Consider the following 18,187-nt stretch of genomic DNA (forward strand, 5'->3'; position numbering starts at 1 on the left):
GGGCCGCCTCGGCACCATATTTCCGTTGTCTTCGCAGCCATAAAACCTCCCCGGGAAGTGGGATTTACTGTGGTTCTCATGTGTCAGAAGCGTCTGCTTTTACCCAGATAAGAGAAGCTCCCAGGCAGCTTCTTTCTGCATCCATTGATTCTCTGCCCCCAGCTCAACATAATCGTGATGCCCAAGTGGCATATTTGGGGGACGTATATTCCGACTTCCTGCATGTGCTTCAAGGCAGCTGTGCGAGTGGGTTCTCTCCGGTTCCCCGGGCTGTTCTAGATCCCCGAGTCGTCAGTGCCAGGCTGTTGGAATGTGGCTGCTCCCTCTGGCCTTGGGCTGGAATGGACCGTGGGCACTGTAGGAACCCAACCCGGTAGGGAGGGATTGAGGCCGTGAAGGACCCTGCTTTGTGGGGAGTCATTGGACCCCCTGCCCTGGTATTGCCACTTACCCACTGTGTGACTTTGACCAAGAAGCCTAACCTCTCTGGGACTCAATTTCTTCAACTGTTAAATGGAGATGGGATTAAATGAGAAGAGGGGATGAGACAGGGTCAAGGGAGAGGGTGCATGTTACCTACCCCAAGCATGCAATCCGTGTATTATCTCTGCCATATAGCGAGCATTCAGCCTGTTTCCTCTGAAAAATGCGAGAGGAGCTGGAGCCCCAGCGAGTTCGGTGCCCAGGGCGAGACTGAAGCCATCTCCTGACTCCCAGGTCAGGACACTCCCACTGTGCCATCTGGGCCATCAGGGGTCAGTTGGGGCTTGGGTCCCTGTATAATCTGGTCTCTGACCTGGCAACCAGCTCCTGCCCAGGGGTTGAGGATAGAGCCAGCTCTGGGCCTTGTAGCCCAAACCACAGTGCTGCTGCGTAAGCCGGTGAGTGCCCCCACCTCCTAGGGGGGTTCTTGTTCTGGAAGCCAAGTGGTTTCCCATTTCTGAGTGTTCCCCCTAAGCTGCTACTTAAGGAGAGGAGGCGGCAGGCCTTGGTTGGCTCCTCCTTTTTTTATTTTTTTAGATTATTTGTTTATTTATTTTAGAGAGAGAGGAAGGAAGGGAGAGAGGGAAAGGAGCATCTACACGAGAAACATCGATTGGTTGCCTCTCATATGCGCCCCGGGCAAGTACCCTGATCCACTGGCTGGGAATCTGACTGCTTCTCTTTCTCTTTGCTTCAGGGGATGACACCCAACTGACTGAGCCACACCCATCAGGGCTAATTCCTCTTTTCTTTTCTTTCTTTTTCCTCTTACTGTCAGATGCTCTCACTTAATCTTCAAAATCATCATAAGGCCCAGGGAGGCTCTATTAGGGGGCGCTATTATTAGGCGCACTCTACAGATGGAGAAGTGGGCCCAGGGGTTAAGTTGCTCGTACGGGCCGCTAGCCAGCAGTGGCCCACAGGGGCCTGAATGCTGGGAGCCTGGCCGCAGAGCCTTCACGTTTCCTCTCTATCGCCAAACCGATTGACCACGCGCTTCTGCATTTTTCAGGTTTCGTGGTTGTTTGGTTTCCATTTTATCATCAGCTTCATTAGAAGGTTCAATTCTATCTGCTTCAGAAGTTAAGGGTAACAGCCTGGTACGGTCTAGGTGACTCTTGGGTGAGTCACAGAATCTCCCTGTGCCTCGGTCACCTTCTCTGTGAAATGAGGGACATGGACACGGATGTAGGTCAAGGGTTCTCCACGTTTGTTAAAACACTGGTGGCTTGGCACCTCCTCCTGCGTTTCCGATTCAGTAGGTCTAGAGTGCGAGGATTTGTATACTTAACCAATTCCTACATGCTGCGAGTGCTGGTCTGGGGACCACGTTTTTAGATCCATCTTCAAGATGCTGTGAGCTCTCTTTTGATTATATCACTCTGAGTTTTGCTCTGCTTCTTGTTTGAAGGGGTATGGTCTTTCTTACTCCCCAGCAATCCTGGAGGGATGGCCCAGGGTGGACAGCAGAGATAACCCCGTGTGTGTGTGTGTGTGTGTGTGTGACCCACAATAAAATAAAGGCCCGGGCCGGGGAGGGGTGGTCTCTGCTCAGGTCAGTGAGCAGGGCTGAGGGCAGAGCTGAGTCTGTTCAATCTTTCCTTCTTGATCTTTTATTCTTCCCCAACTTAATTTCTCAGTTCCCCAGTGTTTTCCAAGCCTTCCAAGAGGCAGGACTTCAGGACTGGCTATTTTGGGAACTGGCTCACAGGGCGTAGTTCTGGCTCTTAAACCCCTGTTTTCCCTGAGTGATACAAAGGCAAACTGCCCTTCTAGATAAGCGAAAGGGTATGGGGCAGGCCTGCCTCCGGAGCAGCCCCAGGGTGGTGCTCTGGGTGGGGCCTGGAGAGTGTGGGGCAGCTGGCTGAGGCGTGGGGGGGGATCCTGTAGGCTGTGGGACACTGGGTCTTTGTAATCTTGGCTCTAGTCTCTAAGCTCAGCATTTTTTAAAACCGTGATATCGTATACCTAACATTTTCACCACTTTTAAGTGTACATTTCAGAGGCATTAAATCCATTCATAATATTGTACAACCATCACTGTCCTACATCTCCAGAAGTTTCTCATCTTCCCAGACTGAAGCTTCATACCCACTAAACAACTCCCTTCTCTCCCCAGCGCCTGGCAACAACCACTCCACGGTGCCTCTCTGTGATTTTGACTAAGCTCAGCCTTTTTTATCTGTCCAAGGTGGTGGTTGAAAGAATGATCTTAAGTTGGCTTACAGTTCCAACATTCAGAGTCTCTGTGTCCTGGCTCTCGGAAGTGACAGTCATTTGCCTGTGCCTTAGTCAGCCCAGAAGCATCCTGTGAACATGTTGGTGAGCAGGGAGTCATGTCACTTCTGTGGATCACTTCCCCGGTCCCTTGGAGCCAGTCCTAATCTTTTTCTACCTTGTACTCCAAGACCACATAGGCATTTGCTTTTAAGCCTGAGTTTCCCCTTCAAATCTGAATCAAGTTAGGGATCTCAGGGACCAACTTACTGTGCTTCCGCCACATTCACATTGGCCAGAGTCCCGCTCAGTGGTTCTTTGTGCTGTGAGCCTGTTGGAAAACATCCTGAGCAGGAGACGGAGACCTGGGGTTTGGTCTCAGCTCTGCCCTTATTAGGTTATATGACTTGGCCCCCACCCCACACCCTTCTTCCTCTGGTGTCAGTTTTCTCATTAAGTCTCAACAAAATGACCCTGACCCACATAGAATTGTGGAGTGAACACCTCAGTGTCCCTCAGGAGTGCATGTGGCCCTTCGGTGGATAAGGAAGGGCTGTGGTGGGCAGGTGGGTTCTTTAAAATGGGCAGCGGGGGGGGACATCTCTTCCAACTCAGTGTCTCCCACTGAGTCATGGCCACAGTCATGCAAGTCAGCTGTTCTACTCAGAGCCTATGATTATATGGTTAAGCTAACATCTCCCAGCAATGAACTCTTAGTCGAAGGCAAGGAAACCTCTTGGCCTTTGAGCCTCTCCCCTTTCCAACCGTTAGAGGGTTTGTTGCTCTATGTTAGGGGAGGAAGGAGACGCGTTCTCAGAACTAGAAACATTACATCAGAAAAAAACAGACTGAAAACTTTTGCATCTCTGTAACCTTCCATTTCTTTGGGGAACAGAGAAAATGCTGCTGGTTTCCTCCTGGTTTAGTTCTGCAAGCTCAGCACTTGAGATTTTCCCAAGTCCTTGTTCCTTTTTCAATTATTTGCCAGTCCAGATCAGCAGTAGCAGCGCTAGTTAGAGCCTATGGCTTGGCTGCCCAGAAATGGGGAAATTAGTCTGGTTTACGTCTCTTACTTGGCATCAGCATAGGTGGTCCTAAGAGGTGAGCGTTTAAAGAAAGTAGCCCAGGTTCCGGTTTGGTACCCTTCTCTCTTCACACATGACTAGACTCCATTGACTCCCGTCTCCGGCGCCTAGGACCTCACGTGGAATCCTCTGTTACTCACCTGAGCGCCGAGATTAAGACGGCCAGCGCTTGCTCCTAGCCTGGGTGCTCTGCATTGCCAGGTCACCTGGAGTCAACCCTCCCCTGCCCCCATCTCTCTCTTCTGTCATCGCTTCCTCCTTCTCTGACTAATCCAAGGAACGATTTCCTTTTCTTTTCCTCCCCCTCGTTCGTTCTTGTAGTTCTCGTAGAAGAGAAATGATGGCTGAGCGGGGAGCCTCTCTGTACAGACATGGCTCTCCCTGGCTTTCCCAGCTGTTCCCGCAGCCTGGCTGAGCCATGATTGTGTGAAAGGCGGTTTCTGGCCAGGAAATGTTACCTCCAGTTCAGCGCTGGACATTCAATAGTGCTCCAGCTTATTCTGAAAGTACAGGACTTTAGAAAGTGGCATGCAGGCCATCCCAAGCAAAACCTGTTAACCTGTGTTTACACTGGGTTTCAAAACGGAAATATAAAGCGGCTCATTGCAATTAGCAGTACAGTCAAGTTCTTCCCTGGGAAAGAAGTCCAGTCTGGGCGAGATTTCCACAGCTTAGAGAAGTGGTTCTCAATGTAGGCGACATTTGGCGATGTCTGGAGACGTCTTTGGTTGTCATAAATTGAGGGGAAGGAGGGGTGCTACTGCATTTAATGGGCGACATGCACAGGACAACTCCCCAAACAAAGATTATCCAGACAGATGCCCTTAATGCCAATGTTAGGAAACCCTAACTCAGAGGAATTCACCTCCTGTGAGTTTTCCAACGGGAGAGCTGGTTTTTCTCTCCAGATGCCCTGTGCCCCTGGGCAGGTGTCCTGGGCACATTGCACCCGACAACTCAAGGTCCTGGGAAAAGATGCCAAGTCTGCTCCAGACACTAACCTATGTCTTTTGAAGTTTTGCTTTGTTTTGTGTATTTATTGATTTTTTAGAGAAAGAGAAACAGTGATTTGTTGTTTCACCTATTATGCATCATTGGTTGACTCCAGTATGTGCCCTGACCGGGGATTGAACCTGCAACCGTGGTGTATCGGGATAACGCTCTAACCAACTGAGCTACTGGGCCAGGGTCAGACAGAGCCCACCTTCCCATCTGAGTATCTGCTCACTCAGTCTCCACCTTCTAGTTTCTCTTTGCCTGGTGTTCATACCTCTAGGTGTTTCTTAAGGGGGAGAAATCCAGGATACCAAGAGTAGCTGGTTATCAGGAGAAAAAGAACGAGGGCCTCTGTGTCATGTCCCCTCTGGGAGGGCGAGAAGGCACTCGAAGGCCTGTCCCCACCTGTCCTGCAAGGCCCAGAGCAACCCAGGCTTGGAATTGAAGAGGGTAAAAAAGTACTTCATGGGAAAAAAAAAGAAATGAATACTACCCTCCAGATTCTGTTTTTATGGTGGTTTCTCTGTTACCAAAAAAGAAAACTACAAGTGTGCATACACTTGGTGTTTATCAGCAAACTCAGATTTTAGTACTTTGTGTTCAGGTTGCTTTAGGAAGCACAGACTGAGGCTTTCCCCTCTCCTGTCTCATCCCAGAGCCCTTAGGGATTTGGGGGAGCAGGAAGCAGGGGGTCCTTTAGGTCCTCCCAGGTCAGATTTGGGGTGGGGGTGGGGTGCTGCCCAGGCCTCACTCAATGTGTGGAAGTTTACACAATGGCTCAACTTCGTGGTCGGACTGATTCATCCATTTGGCCACTGACGCCTGCCTCTGTCCCAGCCAGGACAGAAGGGGGCCCCTTAGGAATTTCGGGCCCTGTTCCTTCTAGAGGGGACACACAATGGAGCTGTGATAAGACAGGGTTCGAAGGGGAAGTGGACTTGTGGAAACAGGATATTTCTAAATTAGAGAAAGAAACAGAAGGGTTGAGACAGATGGACCCTGCGACTGCCCAAGACTCAGAAGGTACCAGGTTTGAGCTTGGGCATCTGGTAAACCGAGGCCCCTTGGAGCGCTTCTCCCACTAAGACTGAGGACTCAGGGAGGGGTCATGGCCCTTCTACCCTCATTCCATCACTGTCAAGAATGGCAACCACCCCCAATTCCCACATCTCCTCTTGGGGCCTTCCCCAGTAACAAGAGGTTCTGGTGGCTTCTCTGTCTATAGTCCATAGGCACCAGCCCCAGCATGGGGGCCACTGCCCATTCAGAAACTCTGCTCTTAGTTGGGCCTGGGCCTGTCCAGCGGGGCAAATCATAGCCCTCTCTTGCCTCTTGCAGTGAAAACCATCTCTAACTAATGCAAGCAGACATCCCTCACCCTCCTGCTCTCGTTGGCCTTCCTCACCCTCACACTCATCTTCCTGACATCTAGGTAGGGACATTTTCATCATCTGAAGCCTGGCAGGCACTCTGGAAAGAAGACAGTGTGGTCCCTGGAGAGTGGAGGCGAAGCTCCCAAGGACAGGGAATGTGGCGGGCCTGCCCTTGAGACAGCTGTTGGGCCGTACATGCCAAAAGCGTCAGCAATGTCGACGCCTTCCGCTCCCTTGAGCTCACTCCTGGGAATGGACAGACTAGTAAGAAATATGGAAATAGCTTTATTCCCAAAGAGGATACTGGCAGCATTATTTAAAAACAGAAAAAACTTGGAAAGAACCTAAATTACTAAAGTACGGAACTGGTTAAGTAAATAATTACACTTCTATTGAATGATTATTATGCAGCTTCTAATAATAATATTTAAGAAGATAACAGAAAATGTTTATAAAATCATGTTTGTGAAAAAGATAGGCTATAAAATGGCATATACTGATTAATTTTAACTCCAAAAGAAAGCCTCCTCATAGCAGAAAAGATCAGACATGTCAACAGGGTTTGGAGAATAGAACCAGAGATACTTTTTTCTGCTACTTTCTATTTTTTTGTAGTTTTCAGGTTTCTTTCCTAAAATAACAGGCAGTACTAACTTTTTAAACAACTATTAAAAGTATCACATGAGCTGCCAGGGACATTATATGCTTGTCACATGGAGCTAAGGGCCCAGGGGAAACTGTCTGGGCGAAGGAGCCATAAACCTGGGCACCCGTTGAGCATGCGGGTCTGGCATTTCCTTCTGCATCATCCCCCCGCTTTCCTTTCTGGGCTCAGCCTCTCAGATGCTGGGGTCAGGGAGCCTAACACATTCTCTTTGCATTGCTCACCTCTCTGTTACCCTTTATTTTACAGATTTCACGGAAAACAGATATTCTGTAAGTACACATTTTATATATACTATTTTTTAAAAGTCGTCTATTGAACAGTGAAATAGTTCCAGACTCACCCAGATCCTGCATTCCCACTAATTACACCCCTGTACTGGCCCCATCCATTTTAGATCAGGAGCCCTGGGCCAATGGAGATTTGGTCATTTGATTGGCCAGCTTTTCTGGGCCAGTTGTGATATCAAATATTCCCTCCCACTATTTCCATCATTATATCTCAGCCCACATAGGAAGGGAGACACGGGAAGTTCCCTCCCAGAGAATCGGGAATCTAGGGCACTTAGCTCCAAACAAGCCAAGTTCCTTTTTCCTGTTAGTCCAGGGTTCAGCCTTGGGAAAAAAGGTAGGTTCGGGGGCTGCACTTGGAGAAATGGGGCATCTAACAGCTCACCCCTACACACTAGGCCCTCTGCTGCAGGGGACATTCAAGGGCCTTGACCCAATGAGAGGTTCAGACAAGTTATCACTGATGAGAAAACAAGGGGCTAATAGCTACACCAAGGACAATGGGAACACAGAGGAGAGGTGCTCATTCCACCTGATTAATAATGTCTTCACCTCAGAAAGCATCATTTAGACCCGGCTGGTGTGGCTCAGTGGATTGAGTACCGGCCTGTGAACCAAAGCGTTGCTGGTTCAATTCCCAGTCAGGGCACGTACCTGGACTGCAGGCCAGGTCCCTAGTTGGGGGGCACACGAGAGGCAACCACACATTGATGTTTCTCTCCCTTTCTTTCTCCTTCCCTTCCCCTCTCTAAAAATTAAATAAATAAGTAAAATTAAAAAAAAAAAAGAAAAAAGAAAGAAAGGGTCATTTGGATGGGCCATGAAGAGCGAGCTGGATTACAGTAGGGTCCAGGTGGAAAGGTTGGCAGGAGCAAAGGCGTGAGGGATGGAGCTTTAAGCAGCTCTGTGTTGGAAGAGGGGGTGACCAGTGACCAGGGATGGGGAAAGGCAAGTTGGAGCTTGCGTGTGAAGGTCTGAAGGCCCCATTAGGAGATTTCACAGGAAACAGGATTTAGGAAACTGCTACTTGGCATGTGGGAATGTTGCAAAGAAACGCAGAAGTCCAAGTTCCAGTTCTGCAAAGACCCACCTCCCCCACCCTTTTTAAGAGCTGCCCAGCAGTGCAGGAGTTAACTTACTGGGCAGCTAGCCTCTTAAGAGATGAAGAATTTGCCCCACTGAATAGCTTTAAGGTCTGGGAAGAGCTTTCAGCAAGATTGCTGTCAGCCCTTCTAATGGGTCCCCTGGCTTCCTTTGTTTTTGCCTGAGTCTGAATTCTTATAAACCAGAGAACTCATTATGCCTTTGACGGACAGGAAGCCACTCACATTCTTATTATGGAGGAAAGCTATCAATTTAAGAATGAGAGAAATGAAATGAATGTCTTTTTATAACCTAAACCCACCCCGACTTCTGAAATCAGAGACTATTGCATTGGAAGGGCAGGGAGCCCCATTTACCAGTGAGAAAACCAACACCCGACTTGGCAGAACAGCCTGCCCAGGGTCACCCAGCTAGTTCATAGCAGAGCCAGCACTAGAATTTAGGTCTCCGGACTCCCCCGGCCAGCATGACACAAGACTCCCTCCAAGAAGTGCTGTCACTGTCCCAGCCATCATGGCCTGGAGAGAGTGGGAAGCAAGGCTGTTGTCAAATGGGCAGAGTGGGACTCAGGTAAAGAGATGCTGCAGTAACATGTCTGTGCCCACCCAAGGCAGGGCTGTCTGGACCTGCAGGACTGGCCTGTTTCCTTTGTCTTCAATCCAAACGGTCTCTCTGGACAAAGGGCTGGAGCCCCAGGACAGACAGAACTTTCCCTTTCCCCAGGGGCTGGCCCGTGAGCCCAGAAGCCTGCTCCCAGGATGCTCCCGAGAGCCCACGCATGGCTGGTCCTGCTCTCCAGAATACTAAAGGTTTCTGACAGGGGAGCAGGGGTTCCCAGCCGTAGGGAAGGAATTGTGAATCTTTAAGTGAAAGCGTTTTGTTTATAAAAGAAGCAGGTATATTTTCCCTAATAATCAGCTGGTGAGGGTCAAGAGAAAATCGAATTGCCCAGTAGGGAAATGGGAGGGGATTTCCTTCCTGAAATCAAACCTGGCAATCGTTCCCGGTTGTTTAATGGCCGTTGCTTCTGAAAACATACTGGAGGAAGTATCTTAACAATGAGATAGCCACTTAGCCAAATACCAATTTAGTATTGTTTGACTTGCTTCAATGGTACATTCTGACTTCATCTTCCTCTGCCATTTTTGCCGTGTTTATAAATCATGTTTGTGGCCGAGGCAGACAGATAACATGAGAGAGAACAGCCCACACTTAAATGGGTAAATCTGGACCTGCGTGGGTCTTGGGATCTCGGAGAGAACTTTACCTTCTTACTGAAAAAGGCAACTCCTATTTACAGCTCACCTCTTTTTCTCTTGGGAGCCAGCGGGCAGCTAGGCTGCAGCGGGAAGTGCCCCAGAGTTGGCAGCAGGAGACTGGAGTGTGAGTCCCAGTTCTGCAGACATCTTCTGGGTGATCCTGTCTTCCTCAGGCCTAAGCGTCCAATCTGTAAAATGGTGATGATAACAACAAATACAGTAATAACTACCCATTACGAGTGTCTTACGGTTTAAATGAGAAATATATGTGCAAAGTACTATGCAAACTGCAAACTATCATTTAAAAGCTACTTGATTATCTGTTCTGAAGTTCTTTTCATCAACCACTGACAGTATGAGACATGAATGGGGAACTTCAACTTGGCCTTGAACTGCCCCCAGTCCATGAGGGGAATCTAGCAGTTGTTTACCCAAGGCTCAGGATTCAGTCAAAGCCAGCATTTGACTTAGGACCAGAGACCCACACTAAAATTTGGCTTTTCTCTTATTAGCCATTTATTAGCCCTGTCACTTTGGGCAGATACAGCCTAACATCTCACAGCCTCTGTTTCCTCATCTGTAAATGTGAGGTTTTAAAAGCCCCTCACCTGGTTGTTGCAAAACTTAAATGAGCACCTAGCACAGATCTGGTTTATTGGAAGTGCTCATAAGGGGCACATTCTAGAAGCAGGCTGTAGAGACCCCAAGGGTATTAGAAGCAAAATAACCTTTGGCCAGAAAGCAGGGCGATTTCATGGCTGTATGTGAGTGGCTGGCGGCCGGCCTCTGAGTTAAGCACAGGCAAACACAAGCCTTGGATGTGAGCGTGTTAACTTTTACTTCCAAATCCCCAAAGCGCAGTTGACTGTGTCCCAGCCCTTCCTGTCTGTGCGGCTGGTCCTACAGCAGCTCCCCAAGCCCTGGCTTCCTTCAGAGACGGGGAGCAGGGGTGTCTGGGGAGGGATTTGGTCTAGGCCCTGCAGAAAGGCTAGACAGCAGGGTCACCCCTCCAGTGGTGCAGAGGAAATGGGGTGAGGGTAGCTGCCAAGCCTGGCAGGCCTCCAGCCGCCGGGGCCAACCCAGCTTTCTTGGCCTGCTTGCCAGGCTCTCTCCCGGCAGAGGAGGAGGCAGAGCCCTGGGCTTCCAGCTAAAGCCCCTCAGGCCTACATCCTGTTCCAAGTCTTTGCAGACCCAGCCAGGTCAGAACAATCAGGGACTCTATCTCAGTCCACCCTCAGAGAGGCGACCAGCATGGCTATGGGGTTCCCAACACCCTGGCTGATTCCCATAACTTTTCCCAGTCCTGCCTCCCTGAGCGCCTGCTATAGCAGGGTACCCTGTGTCCTTGGAGGGTCAGACTCAGATGCTGCCTGCTCTTCATTGCCCAGAGACCCTCTATTCCAGTATTTCCCAGCATGCTCCACTCCTGCCCCCTCGCCCCATCCATTTGTCCAAATCCTCTCCACCCAGGAGGCTGGCTCCAGAGCCACGTCCCCAAAGCCCTGTGTGACTCTGTCGCTGCCCAGCTGGGGTCCTCTCACCACTCCTGAGCTGCTGTAGTTTGTTAGGACCTCTTCCACCTTCTATTCCATGGCCATGGTGTTTGTCAGTCATTTCTAGGGCTGGGGGGAGGCATAGAGAACAGTGCCCGGGTAACTGGGTCAGGGGTGGGTCAAGTCGCTGATGCGCGGGCAGGGGACACAAATGCCATATGAAGCAGTTAGAGAGCACTGCCAGATGGCGTGTGGAGCCTCTCTTCCTTTTTTCTTTTTAATTGTCACAAAACATACACAACATAAAATTTACCATTGTAACATCTTTAACTACAGTTTAGTGACAAGTACCTTCGTATTGTGGTGCAGCCACCACCAGCCACCCACGGAGCTCGTTTATCTTCCCAAACTGAAACTCGGTCCCCCAGCCCCTGGCAACCGCTGCTCTCCTGTCTGTCTCTCTCAATTTGAATGCTCTGGGCACCTCCCGTAGGTGAAATCACACAATATTTTGTTCCTCGTGTGTCTGGCTTATTTCATGTAGCGTAATGTTTTCAAGGTTGATCCGTTCCGTTTTAAGGCAGAATCATGTAGTTTTAAAACATGTAAGTGTGATCATCAGAGTTCAGTCCTTCATGTTTGAAATGAAAACACAGACCTAGAGAAGGCCCGTCTCATGTTAGAAGCAGAGCTGGAGCAAGCAGTCAGGTCTCCGCTGACGTTACGAGTCTTCCTCTGTGGGTACGTGCAGCACCCGCAGGATGTCGTGCTGGGTGCACAGTGAGTGGGTGCTTGAAGAAGTGGGTTGACCGCCTGATGTGCAGCATGTATATGGGGAGCAGGGGCTGCAGGCCCCTCAGAGCAGGCAGGGAGCGAGGGGGACCCGGGTGTGGGCAGAAGCCACTCCCGCAGGGCGGGCAGTACCAGTGGATGACAGCATTCCTTTGGCGTTCCTTTGAGCAGTGCAGTCTGCGTCTCGGCCTGCCCTTCCACCAGGCCAGTCTTCCGTCCCGAAGGGTGTGACCATGGCCTTGTCTTGTCTCTTGTTCCTGCAGAGAACAGAAGGTTCCCTTAATGGAATTTAGGACTGTGGGAACAGACACTCCTCCCCAGGAGGACGGCCACATTCCAAGAAGACCAGATGATTCCCAATTCCAAGAGCTCTGTGTACTTATTTCTGAACCTGCCCTGCTCCCACTGAACACAGCAATTCCTCCGGCCAAGTCACCAGTTCTTAAAGCCATCTTGCTACATTTGTGTTTGGTGTAAGGAGTTACAGAGGGACTGGTTAATTTCCCACATGCCCCCCATCCCACTTCCCACCAAGTTGGAGTACCCTTGGAAGTGGAGAGCAGGAGAAGGAGGTTCAGAGTCAGCAGGCCATTGGAATATTTTAAAACTTGAATATTTTGTCTTGTACAGAGATAAAGAACTTTTCAAGTACCCTCATACACAGAAACCTGTTTTTTTTTTCTTTCATTTGATTTTTTTTTTTTTTAAATAGTTGATCATGTCTAGCAAATGGCCTAGCTTAGGGGCTAGTTTCTGCCCCCTGCCCTTCTTTGTCTTTGTTCCTTCAAAGGCCTGTGGTTCTGGGTAGTCCTTGTTCCTTGGAAGTGCATAGAACTGACAGACAGCTGCACCCTGTCCCCTCTACGACCTTGCCCGACACAAATGGGAAAACAAAGCTGCTTGGGAGCGACCCATCGATATATCAACTTGAAGACAAGGTTCATTCCGGGCAATGCGCAAAACAGAAAATGGAGCCGGACAGATAGATGTTGGCTGTTTTTCTATACTCTTCGTTTCGTCTACCCTGCTGAAGGCTGAACAACAGGAAGATGGTTGCCTATAGCAAATATTATTTTTAATAGAAAAAATGAAATGCATATTTTTCTTACTAATTCTTTTTTATTTATTCCTTGCTAAAGAAATGGTCTCCTGAGGTCTTAAGATGTTTCTGATGGTGTCTTGAGTGGGTGGGTGAGGGGCTGTGCCATTTCCAGTGAAATCTCAGACCGCTCGGCGCCCCCCAGTGGCACAGCTGCAGACTCCCTGATGGGTGTTGTATTAAATAAATTTGATCTTTACTCTTCACAGACCTGTGAAATGTCATCTTCTGAGAGGCCACATGCATAGAGGATATCTGTCATGCCCAAGGACTCCTCAGGCCTGCTGAAGTCACAGAGGGACCCAAAGAGCTCCCATCAGCAGATTGGGTCATACACAGGCCAAAGGCCTCTGTGCCCTTCACTGAAGTCAGGGCCAGAGGTAGCCTGAGTCTCAGACACTAAGCCATTAATATTCATTGGCTGGTGCTTCAGTGTTCGCTGCCCAAGAAGACTCCTAGGCTGTCCTTGGCAGGTAGGGTTGTCAGAATGAGCAAAAAACAACAAAGCCTCCCCAAACCCAGGGTGCCCAGTTAAATTTGAATTTCAAATAAATGAATAATTGAGTTTAAGTATGTCCCATGTAAAGTTTGGTACATATTTATACTATAAAGGCACTCATTTACCTGAAATTTGAATTTAACTGGGATCCTATATTTTACATGGCAACCCTCCGTCCCGGCTAAGCCTTGGTATCCCATGCTCCGTAGGGGCCTCAGACCAGACCTCACTGCCCTGTGGGTGGGTCCCCCATCAGAGCACCGCCCCACTGGACTTGAGGGCAAAGGGAGATTTCTGGCTCCGCAGAATCCCAGCTGCAGAAACCTGAACTTCAGAGCTTCAGATTCTTTATCTCTACACTGAGATCTAACTAATGGATCCTAACATTGATAGGGATTAGAAATCCTTTGAAAATATGGTGACAACTATAGACACATACGTACACACACAAAGTTGTAACACACACAAAGCTGTATTGCAAAGATGTCATACAATTTCCCAGTTTTCAGAGCCAGGGCTGGAGGTGAAGGATTAAGTGATTTCTAAGGACCTCACAGTCCGATAGTCATTGTGTTGAGGATTTTGGGAGAGGACCAAGCCCCGGGGTCACTTCATCAGTCCCTGGCTGCTATCAGAACAGGGCCATTGCAATGGAAGCTGGGAAGACTGTTTTTTGCTGCTTATGACTTATTTATGGGCCATAAGTGGATTTTTCATTATTTATCCCCTTTGTCTATATCTCTAAGGAAACCACACATGCACCGATCTTTCATTGTAGATTTAATGAGTAAAGATTTCTCTAAATCCAGGATCCTGGTTCAGCTGTCCTAACCGAATGGCACAGCCAAGCGTCTAAGTCTGAGCTGATCACTTCACAGGGGCATCCAGTCAGTCACTAATTCCATGAGAGGCCCTGTGTCACTGTGGTTGAACTTGTTGCTGACAGCACCCTCTGGTGTACTCACGTTGTAACAAGCCATTGAAGGGCCTGACCCGCACTCCATAGCAAACGTATAGTGGAATTGTTTCCCCTCTTCTGAGAAGTCACGAGAGGCAAGCCGCCCATTTCATGAACCTACACTGAGCGCTCCATCAACATTAACTGATTCACTGGACTCTCCCTGACGTAGACTCCAGATGGGCAATTTGACTCCAAGGTCACCATTCATTCATGAAAACAGTGATTTTTCTACCATGGTGATTTTGCCTCCCAGGGTCTGGAGACATTTTTAGTTGTCACACCTAAATAGGGAGGGCTCCAGGCGTCTGGTGTGTAGAAAAGCCAGGGATGCTGCTAAATATCCTGCAATGCACAGGAGAGTCCCCCTACCCCAGATCAAAATGCCCATAGCATCAAGGCTGAGAAACCCTGAGCTAAACTAGCCAGTTATTTACCTGTTGACTCAACAAGCTTTGTTGGGGAAAATTTCTTGGGGCCAAGAGACCGAAGAAAGAGGCTGACAACTCTAGGGTTACATCAAGTTTAGTAAGAGAACTTATGGCCAGAAGCAACGCCCGGGGCAGCAGCAAGAGAGTAAACCTCCACACCTGAAAGGGAGGGGGCTGGTTCTTATACACAGCCAACAGCAGGGCTCACGCAGGAGGTTTAGAGTCACCTGGCAGGCTCATGACTCCTTCCTGTTAAGACCCGTAAAACCCAGAGCAGTAAACAATTTAAGGGCCCACTGATCTCTGCAAGAATATTCCCCACAGGTGATAGGGGCCCACCCCTCCAGGGGTGAACTGGTGGTCGGTTTGCTTCCTAAAATGGCATCGGTGGAGATCATTTCACCTAACAAGCTTGCATCTGCCATGCTTTGCTTTCTCCACGTTGTCGGTAATAAGATAATGAAAAGCACATGGCACCTTCTCTCCTGGGACATACAATCCAGTAGAGACCCAGATTAGTGGAGACCCAATTACAACAGTGGGACAAATGCTGTGATGGAGAAATTCAAAGCAAATGGGGGCACCGGGCAAGGGTTCCTAACTGAGACGTGGGAAAACTAAGCAGAGCGACCAAGAGGAAGTTGCTCTTACCAAAGACCTGGGGGTAAGTTGAGTACCAGGTGGATAAGGAGGGGTGAGGAGCAAGGCTGACAAAGTGGGGGTGGGGGTGTGGTGGGTAGGATGAGTGTTAGGCGCTGGGGCAAGGGGGAGGATGGTGGCCTCCAGGAACAGCAGGAAGACAGCCATTTTACCTTTTTCCCTTCTCCCGCCACCAATTAATTGGCCATAATACAGAACTAAAGTTTATTCCCAGTGATTTATTTTGAGAGCCAATGAATGGAATATTTTCTATTTTTCTTTCGCCTTGGGGGAAAAAAATGTCTCCAAAAGCCTGCAAAGTTGTTTTCTATCTGTATTTGACCTTTGGTGGATTTATTGTTCCAAGAGTTTATTGAACTCATTAGGAAAAATTCCCCCATTGCTGCCCTACTTCCTCCAATCCTGGGATGTTTTCCTGGAACCTCTTGGCATGGGAGGGTCTGGTTACTGCCAGAAACTATTCCATTAGTTTCTGGTACAACCAACTCTCCCCTCCTCCGGGCTTGGGTTGTCTGGGCCAGAATTTGCAGATTGAGGAAACCTCTCATTGGAGGGACTTTGAAGGAGCCTGCAACTGGGGTCTAGAAAAATGAAATAGAATGGATTTCGGTGCCTTCCAAAGTGAGGTCCGACCCTGAACCAGAACATGAAACTGTGTCTGGAGGCCCTGTCATGCTACCGGCCATTAATTAAAAGTGTGTGTCCCCGAGCCAAGACGAGCTCCGTTTCCAGGCTGCTTCTCTGGCAGCGTCAGTAAGAACAAGATGACAAAAGGAGAGGCTCTTCTTTCTATCACAAAGCTTTGGGCCACGATCACTTCAGTAGACCCTTTGGCATTTGCAAATTTACCATTTGGGGTTCTGGTCATTTAGGAATGGCCTGCAGGATTTAGACGTGAGGCAGGTGGTTGTTCCACAGGGCCCCTGTGGTGAGCCATTCACTGAGGTGCCATCTGCTCTTAGTTCTCTCTGGGCTCCTGGAGAAAGACCGTCCATGGGTGGGACACATCTGAGATGAACAGAGTGCAGTGGGGGCTCAGCTGAAGACATGGTCGTAGTGATTTCTATTTAAAAGTGCATCAGAAAGAAAAAGATGCCTTGAGAAATATATTAAAATATTTACAAACTATATATCTGATAAAGGATTTGTATCCAGAATATAGAGAGAACTTCTAAAACTCAACAACAACAAAAATGAACAACTTGATTAAAAAATGAGCAAGGCACTTGAGCAGGTGTTTCTAAAGAAAATCTACAAATGGTCAGTAAGCACACGAAAAGATACTCAATATCACTAATCATTAAGGAAACGCAAATCCAAGTCATGGTGAGATCGCACCATCAAATAAAAACAGAAATGACAAATGTTGGCGAGGATCTGGAGAAAAGGAACACTTCTGTACTTCTGGTGGGAGTGTAGAATAGTACAGCCGCTAAGGAAAACAGTATGATGGTTTTTTAAAAATTTAAAAATACATAATCACCATATGATCCAGAAATCCCACTTCTGGTTATATACTTAACAGAAGTGGGCATTGAATTTCAAACAGCTATTTTTACACTTATATTTATAGCAGTATTATTCACAATAACTAAAACATGGAAGCAACTCAATTGTCCATCAGTGGGTGAATGGGTAAACGAGATGTGGTGCATACGTACAGTGAGATATTATTCAGCCTTTGAAAGGAAGGAAATGCTGACACAGGCTACAACACAGATAAACCCTGAGGACATTATGTTAAGTGACATAAGCCAGTCAGAGAAAGACAAATAGTGTATGACTCCACTTATATGAGATACTCAAGAGTAGTCAAAACCGTAGAGACAGAAAGTAGAAGGTGGCTGCCAGGGCTGAGAGGGGAGGATTGGGGTTATATCGTTTGATGGTTCAGTTCTGCAAGATGAAAAGAGCTGTGGAGATGGACGGTGGGAATGGTTGTACATTATGAATAAATGATTAAGATGGTAAATTTTATGTTGTGTTTTTTCCCACAAAAGTAAAAAATGTTAAGTGCACCAGGCAAAAAAAATATGCCCTGAGAATTCTCTTAAAAAAAAAAAAAGGAATCTATAAGAAAAAATTTATTGTCATTTATTTAAATAAATTGACTAGCATTTACTCAACGTATTCAGAGACTTTGTAAAAAATAACTGGGTTTTGAAGAAGCATCCCTAGAAAACGGAACAATTGTCCCTGCTCAGTGGTGGAGGACAACTTCCCAGTGGCCAGAAGGAATTTGCCAAATGTGCAGTGTCTCTCTTTCAGACACACGATAACCCTGGCAAGTACTTTATGCAACTTGAAGAAACAGAAGGGGCTTCCCTCCCTGTCCTCGCTGCCCTAGAGATGGCTGGGCCCGAGGAGTGCCCTGTGTGGGAGAAAGTGGGAAAAAGAAAACAAATGTTTGCAGTAAAAACTCATTCAAAGTTTGTTAAACATATGAAAATCCAATCTATGAATTAAAACTCCAATTCCATGCATTAATTGCCTGTGGTTCAATGTTTATCAGAGATTTGAGACGTCAGGTATCTGTGAAAGACATTCCTAGGCCTGTTGAACTGTGTATTCTTCTAGATTCTCTAGTTTTCATCTTCATTTTCAGTTCGAACATCAGGATGGAATTCACCGGGGCCACAAGAGCCATTGTGTGCTTCGTGTTACCTCGGAGTCTTTGCAGATAACAGCATTGCACTCTCCAGCCATGACTTTGGGTTTTTTGTAAATTGGTCAATGTGGGGTCCAATGGGTGTTACACAGAGTTCTCCTGGATGTGAGTTCCTG

At 48.0% G+C, this 18,187-nt stretch overlaps 1 protein-coding gene across 7 annotated transcripts in view; it reads left to right on the forward strand.

Annotated features, from left to right (window-relative positions):
• Positions 1–13,061, forward strand: part of PECAM1 (platelet and endothelial cell adhesion molecule 1) — a 55,569-nt gene extending 42,508 nt beyond the window's left edge. For 3 of the 7 annotated variants that reach the window (XM_090257820.1, XM_090257825.1, XM_090257822.1), the window contains 2 exons: positions 7,068–7,090; positions 12,020–12,059. Coding sequence is in view for 3 of the 7 variants with exons in the window: in XM_090257823.1 (XP_090113949.1) it covers positions 7,068–7,090; positions 12,020–12,049 (53 nt within the window). In the remaining 4 variants the exon portion in view is untranslated. Of the gene's footprint in view, positions 1–7,067; positions 7,091–12,019 lie in introns of all 7 variants that reach the window. The other 4 variants (XM_090257823.1, XM_090257826.1, XM_090257821.1 and 1 more) reach the window with 2 other exon arrangements.
• Positions 13,062–18,187: the final 5,126 nt, after the last annotated feature.

Source organism: Furipterus horrens, unplaced genomic scaffold (genome assembly GCF_987537825.1).
Source record: "Furipterus horrens unplaced genomic scaffold, mFurHor1.1.pri manual_scaffold_11, whole genome shotgun sequence".
NCBI lineage: Eukaryota > Metazoa > Chordata > Mammalia > Chiroptera > Furipteridae > Furipterus > Furipterus horrens.